We start from the raw sequence: 6533 nt of genomic DNA on the forward strand, positions 1-6533 counted from the left end.
TGGAGGGGTAGGTAGGATTTAAACCACCACAGACTATAATATAATAAAACATGGTGTGGTTTTTAGACCTGGATATTCATAGTTATAGCCTCAGATGTTTTCTGTCAGGTCAGCTCCTGTCAGGTGTCAAAACACAGCTCTAGCACTCTAGGATTTATGGAAACTCAGTTGACGAGGGTTCGAGACGAGTCCGAGACATCTGCACCAACTCTGTGATTATTTTCAGAGAAAACTTGGCATACAAATTTTTCGAACATGTTCAAAATTTAGGTGACAAGATTGTGTTTCGAGACATTTTGGAGAGTCATTTATGAATGTGGACATTTCAGACTTACATCTACAACTCATGAGCATTTGGCATCAACCCAATTCAAGATGGCTGCCACAGCTATTTGACTTTATCCAACACAAAAATCTCTGTAATTCATTCAGTTTTACAGATATTGAGTTAAGATTTTGTGTGGTAGTAGCTGACAGTCATCCTCATATTATATGTACTCTGAGTCTACCACATCTTGCGAGATCTTTCAGTCTTTCAGACTTGAAGACAGACTATTAGCTATTGACTGTTTCTAATATTTTTGTTCGAACTAATTACTCCACTTATAAATTAGGTCACCTGAAAACTGATTTAAGCCATTTCAACCCTGGATTTAATCTAGATTTGTTTCAGTGTTAGGGTGACGTGCAGTTTTGTTTATAAGCAGAGGAAGAAAATTTGTCTAAAATCCTCCCAATAAACATGCAGAGAGAAGGACATATCTGATGGTAAAGTGTAAAAGAAAGACAGGTTTATGCTTTGAGCACATGTGGGGGACGGACCACAGTCTGTGGTTTCACAGACTGTCTTCAAACACTTCTGAGTGAAGACTACGGTTGTCTTGTCTGTTCGATGTCTGAACAAACGTCAGTGTTGAGTCAGAGTGAAAGAATGAAGCTTCTACTAAGCAATCTGCTGCTCCTTTGTGTTTGTTCACCTCAGAGTAAGTAAAAACACAAACAATTTGCTTTTCTAGATTTTAAAAAGTGCTTCTTTAGAGCTGGACAAATTTAAACTGTTCAAAGTTACAAAAAATTCATTTTCCTGCACATGTATGTAGGTATGTGTTTTAAACTATTCATGTTTCTTTATTAAAAAAACTTTGTAAATATTTATTTTGACAGAAATTAAAAACGTGTTTCAACAAATACATCAACCAAGGAGGTTATATTTTCGGATGTGTTGGCTGGTTTGTTCGTCTCTCCGTCTGACTGTTAGTAGGATTATTTAAAAACGAATGAACAGATTTTTATGACACTTTCAGGAAATGTTGGAGTTGTCACAAAAACCAAGTGAATAAATTTTGGTGGTGATCCAGATCACAATTTGGATCCTACAATCTTTTAATGACCCGACGGTCTTGGCGGAGGTTTGCAAAGCATAAAGATGGAAGCTACCAAAAGTGTTTTATTACTGAAGAATGTTTATCTAGCACTGTAGCCGTATTGTTACATCAATAATGTGCTTAATATTTGTGTGGAAGTTATAGGAAACTCAAATGCAACATGTCAGACATTATTCAGCATACTCCTATAAAAATCAGTAATAAGAAATAACAATACATTAGAAATGAAAGGCCTGGCATTTCTTGAAAGAATGAATATTGCCTGCTTATTTCATACCAGAAATTTTTGACATAGATTAATCTATCTTGAGAAATATGTATATGTATGTATATTCTCATGCTATGTGTGTTGAGGATGACTCTTTCTCAATCGTTGTGGTGGCCATCTTGAATTGGATAGCCTCCAAAAGTTAATCAGTTGTAGATGGACATCCAACAATTACTTTCTGAAAGTTTCATTAACATCTGTCCAGTGGTTTGTGAGGTACTTTGCTAACAGGTCAAGTCAAATGTTTATATGGCACTTTTCAGCAACAAGGCTGTTCAAAGTGCTTTACATGATGAAAACACACAAATACAGAGTTATAAACCACACATATAAAAAGCTAAACTAAAACATGAGCTAAGATAATCCAAGTAAGATAAATGAGCAAAAGTAACATAAAAAAGCTAAATTAAACTTATCTAAAACAAGTCATACTAAAGATAAACTAAAGATAAACTAAAGATAAACTAAAGATAAACAGGAAAATTAAACAGGAAAACCAAACTAGAATATAATAAACTAAGCTAACATAAACTAAACTAGGATTTAAAAACTTCAGCTGAACAGATCAGAAATTATACAAGCTAGGATATACTGAACTAAAATAAACTACCGTTAATGGTACCAGAAGGCTAACTAAAGGTGCCAAAAGGCTAAAAACAACAAAAACAAAAAAACGGGCTAAGCTAAAACACGGGCTAAGATAAGCTAAACTAAACTAAAACATAAAATAAGCTTGTGTGTGGAGGGAGTGAGGGAGGGAGGAATGGAGAGGGTGCCAGCGAAGACGTTGAGGGGGAGGTACGCCCATAAATACTGTCCCAGAAAAGTCTCCCTGTCATGGTCTTGATAGTGATGGAAAGTTTTATCAGCCGACTTTGTGCACAGATCCACAGGTGTCCTGGGGGGGGGGGCAATCGAGTTTACATAAAATCCAGGAGAATTTTGAGTTAGCCAGCCTTCCAAGGCCGACTCAGTGGAGCCAGATTCAGATATCAGAATTGTTTAGGCCAGGCCGACACCGTTAATTTCATGTCAGCCTTAAAAGTCTCACTGGTACATCTCAATGAGGAATCCAAACAGCCAAATTAATGTGGTCAAGGTCAAATTCATCTGGCCAGCGAGTTCCAAAGTCCACAGCTGGCCCCCCACTCACAAGAGTCACATCCAGTATTTTACTCTGTTCACACAGCAGCTGAGTCTGAGTGTTCACTGCTTGGCACATTCCTACACACAGACCAGGCAGCCTTGACATGGCCCAAACAGCTGCCAGCATCTTCTGAATTTCACAATACTCCAGGTAACAACCAATCTCAAAAAGCAAAAATCCAATTATGTACACATCTTCAACATCCTCAACCAGGATTACAGATAAACACACAATCTTCCACTTGTTCCAGGAATCCATGGTGTATCCAGCTGGAAATGTCCCATCAGGGCAAGAGGGCTCTCCTGTGCCCAGCCTTCTCGTCAAGAAAATTTGATCTATTGCGCTGAGAGACCAGCTGACCAGATCCATAATAGTTTAATTCAGAAATTATGCAAAGAGAGGCTCCAAAGAAAGAAAGATGGTCAAAAAGCAGATGAGGGTGGAGGAAACGGAGAGAAGGAAAAAACGTCCGCCTTTGCCGAGAGCAGAAGAAAACAAGCAAACAAACAAACAAACCCAGACAGATACGTGGGTTAAGTTCCAATAAACATAGGACAAAAAGTAAGTAAATTTGCATTTGTTTGATTATTTCTTTGCTGTAAGAATGATTCATAACAAAAAGTCTTATCCCATTAGAAAGTCTGTTTATTTCCCCTTAAATGGTGCCATATTTTACATGCATTTGTGGGTTGAGCAGCAGACTTGAGTATGTGGGTTGCACCCAGGAAAAACTTGCAAACTCTAACAAATAACAATAATAACACTTAAATGACTACTAAAATCAATGCCACCACCACTATCAATCATGCATGATGTGATTTAAGATGGAAATGACTAGTACAGCAACATTTTTTGTTAATCTTTACCCCAGGTTCTCATTTATATAATAAAAAATGAATAAATTATTTCAGTAAAAAACACCACTGTTTGTGTATTGCATAATGTTTGCTTTTAAAGTGGACAAACAAACAAACAAAAAAAAACCTTATAGTTTCTAATTATGGCCCACTGCAAAAGGTGAAGGTGGAACAATGATGTTTGTGTCTGTGTGTGTTTGTGCACATGTGTTAGTTTGACTGTGCCGTTAGCAAAATATCCCATGAATCACTGAATGGATCTTGATTAAACCTTTAGAAAGTTGTCATTGGATGTACATCTACAAACGATTAACTTTTGGAGTCAACCTTAATAAAGATGTTTGATTCACAAAATAGATCTTAGCAAACACAAAAATGGCTGTAACTCAGTTAGTTTTACAGATATTTATCTAAAATTTAATGTGGTAGTAGCTGAGAGTCATTCACAACACACACTTGTGATATCGTAACGGGTAGCATCTTGTGATATCGCATGAGAATGAGAAAAACGTTATTTTTGGTTTGATGAAAGTGGATAAAACTAAGATAACTAAGATAAAGTGATAGGCATTCCATCAAAAAATGCTGTATCTTTAATTTATATTCTTAAATCACTCAGTATTAATGTCTTCTGTATGACCTAACAAGATGTTTTGTTGTGTCTTTAAAGGTGTTTCATCAGACTCACTCGTTGTAAGTCAGAGTCCTGACGTCTCTGTCCTGGAGGGACAGATGGTAAATGTCTCCTGTTGCTGGACAGGGGGGCATTCAAGATTTGGTGTTAAATGGCTGAAAAATCAAGCATCTGTAAAGAATGAGACTATCTTACATCAGGCTGAAGAATTTCCAAAGTTGCAGATAAAACGCTGTTCATTTCTGGTTTTTAAAAGCATTACCTGCAGAGATTCAGGAACATACATCTGCAAAATCTCCGTGGAGATACCAGTGTTAACTGAAACTGAAGGAGATGGTACGGTTGTCATGGTTACACACATAGACCACCCAGACCACCCAGTCTACAGCACTGCTGATGGTAGGTGAAAAATACCACTGGTCTGAATCTCATGCAACTAAAGAAATTAACTGTATGTAGAGTTAAAAATAATGTGTAAAAGGAATTATGTCTGTCTAATTAAAAGATAAAGAGAACACAGCCAGAACACCCACCATGAACACAGCTGACAACACAAATCACCACAGCAGTAATGGTAGGTGGAAAAACAGCAGTAGCCCAAGATACATGCAGCTACTGTACTGAACTGTCTAACGTGTCAATTTGTCTTTATATTGGGCTGACAACAGAAGACAAAGAGAAGACAATCGGAACATCCAAAGTGACCACAGTCGATAGCTCAAGTAATCTCATTTCTAAAGGTAGGTGACAAAACATCCGCAGCCTAATATACTTGAAGTTGTTGCAATGGATGGTCTAATGTGTTGGTTTGACAAAATGTGGGACGACCAACAATCTGTACAAGTAATTTTATCTTTTATTTTAAAAAGATGGAGAAAATACAGCCAAAAACCCCAAAAAGACCAAAGCTGACAACACAAATCACCACAGCAATAATGGTAGGTAACAACACCATGTATTTCACTTTTTAAACATGCCAAACCCATAGAGGGGCATGTTTAAATCATCATTTATGATCACTGATCCAAAACTGGCGACTGCGACATTGAATGGCGGCAGCATTGTGCCTACGTATCGTGTAAAACCACTGCCCTCCAAGCGCCCCCTTTCCTTTGAAATTCAACGTGTTGTAGCAGTTGGGTTTGTAAAAACAAACAGGCAAAAAGTGTCCGAACCAAGGTAAAGATCAGCCCCTCTCTGATAACAGACATTTTCCCTTTACTGCATGGTCAAACAATAACAATCGTCGCATATGTGATGTCAGCCACACATTACTTGTCACAGACTATAATGGATGGACCTTTAAATTTAAATTACCAATGTCCACATGCAAACACAAAAACTGAGAATTGTTTCATGTTTCATGTTCATTAAGATGAAAAAGCTCATTTTAAATTCTAATCACAGATCAATAAAAGCTCCTGGAGATCACACTGAGTCATTATTTGGTTTCAGCTGATTTGAAATTTTGAGTGTGTGCAGAAACATAGAACATCAGAAAACTGACTAATAGACTTTGTTTCTTTGTGTTCAAGTTATCCAATGTCAGTCCAACATGGCAGTGTGGCGGCAGTACTTCATGACTGTTTTCTTTTAGATGTTTTGCTTAATGGCAAAAATGTAGATATTAAAATAATGACTGACTGTGATCATAACTTTAATTTCAGATGTTCCCCAGGATGATATGTTGATCTTTGTCCTGAGGTGTCTGCCTATCGTCGCCCTCATCACAGCTTTCTTCTGGCTTTACTACTCAGGGATTAAAGCTCAGCAGGACACATCAGGTACGTTGTTCCACCACGCAGTAACAGGATGTATACCATGCTGTATTAAAAGTGCTGGAGCTGATTGATGTTTTGTTTCAGCGCCTTTAAGAGACAAACCCACTTCAGCTGAAAGCATAGAGGACAATCAAGGAGAAGATGAAGGACGTGAGAGAGAGACAGAAGCAGCAAAAGACTGAAAAAGAAGAGGAGAAGTCAGATGAACACTCCATCTAGTAAATGATGTGTACTGTGCTTCTTCAACACAATAAAACAATATACACGCAATACATAATTTATGAAATCATAGATGTAATATTAAAATAAAATATTTGTAAAAAAATATTACAATGTAATTGTTGGATGGGAGGAAAGAAGAGAAGTTTTCTTTATATATACTTCTTAGAAACACAAGCCTTAAAAATGTATTGTAAATAAAACCTATTGTAAGAAGTCATTAAAAACATTAGCAAATGACA

General features: G+C 37.1%; 1 protein-coding gene across 3 annotated transcripts; it reads left to right on the forward strand.

Annotated features, from left to right (window-relative positions):
- Nucleotides 1-875: 875 nt before the first annotated feature.
- LOC112450719 lies at nt 876-6533 on the forward strand. Of its 3 annotated transcripts, none has more exons than XM_037976378.1 (9): nt 876-983; nt 2843-2950; nt 3051-3361; nt 4328-4690; nt 4797-4865; nt 4960-5031; nt 5161-5229; nt 5959-6075; nt 6157-6533. In XM_037976378.1, exons 4-9 carry the CDS (start codon nt 4390-4392, stop codon nt 6252-6254), a joined length of 726 nt encoding a protein of 241 aa, XP_037832306.1. In that variant the 5' UTR covers nt 876-983; nt 2843-2950; nt 3051-3361; nt 4328-4389; the 3' UTR covers nt 6255-6533. The 3 variants fall into 3 exon arrangements, with proteins under 3 accessions (XP_037832306.1, XP_024862975.1, XP_037832307.1); XM_037976379.1 differs by having other exon boundaries at nt 921-983; nt 2846-2950; XM_025007207.2 differs by lacking the exons at nt 2843-2950; nt 3051-3361 and having other exon boundaries at nt 882-983.

Source organism: Kryptolebias marmoratus, linkage group LG7, assembly GCF_001649575.2.
Source record: "Kryptolebias marmoratus isolate JLee-2015 linkage group LG7, ASM164957v2, whole genome shotgun sequence".
NCBI classification, from domain to species: Eukaryota; Metazoa; Chordata; class Actinopteri; order Cyprinodontiformes; family Rivulidae; genus Kryptolebias; species Kryptolebias marmoratus.

Bases quoted from the DNA above. Each gene is read 5' to 3' on its own strand.
- LOC112450719 (XM_025007207.2), top strand. From the start codon at position 893: ATGTCTGAACAAACGTCAGTGTTGAGTCAGAGTGAAAGAATGAAGCTT. The intron at 4,866-4,959 runs GTAGGTGGAAAA...GGCTGACAACAG, and splicing joins AAATCACCACAGCAGTAATG to AAGACAAAGAGAAGACAATC. The intron at 6,076-6,156 runs GTACGTTGTTCC...GTTTTGTTTCAG, and splicing joins AGCTCAGCAGGACACATCAG to CGCCTTTAAGAGACAAACCC.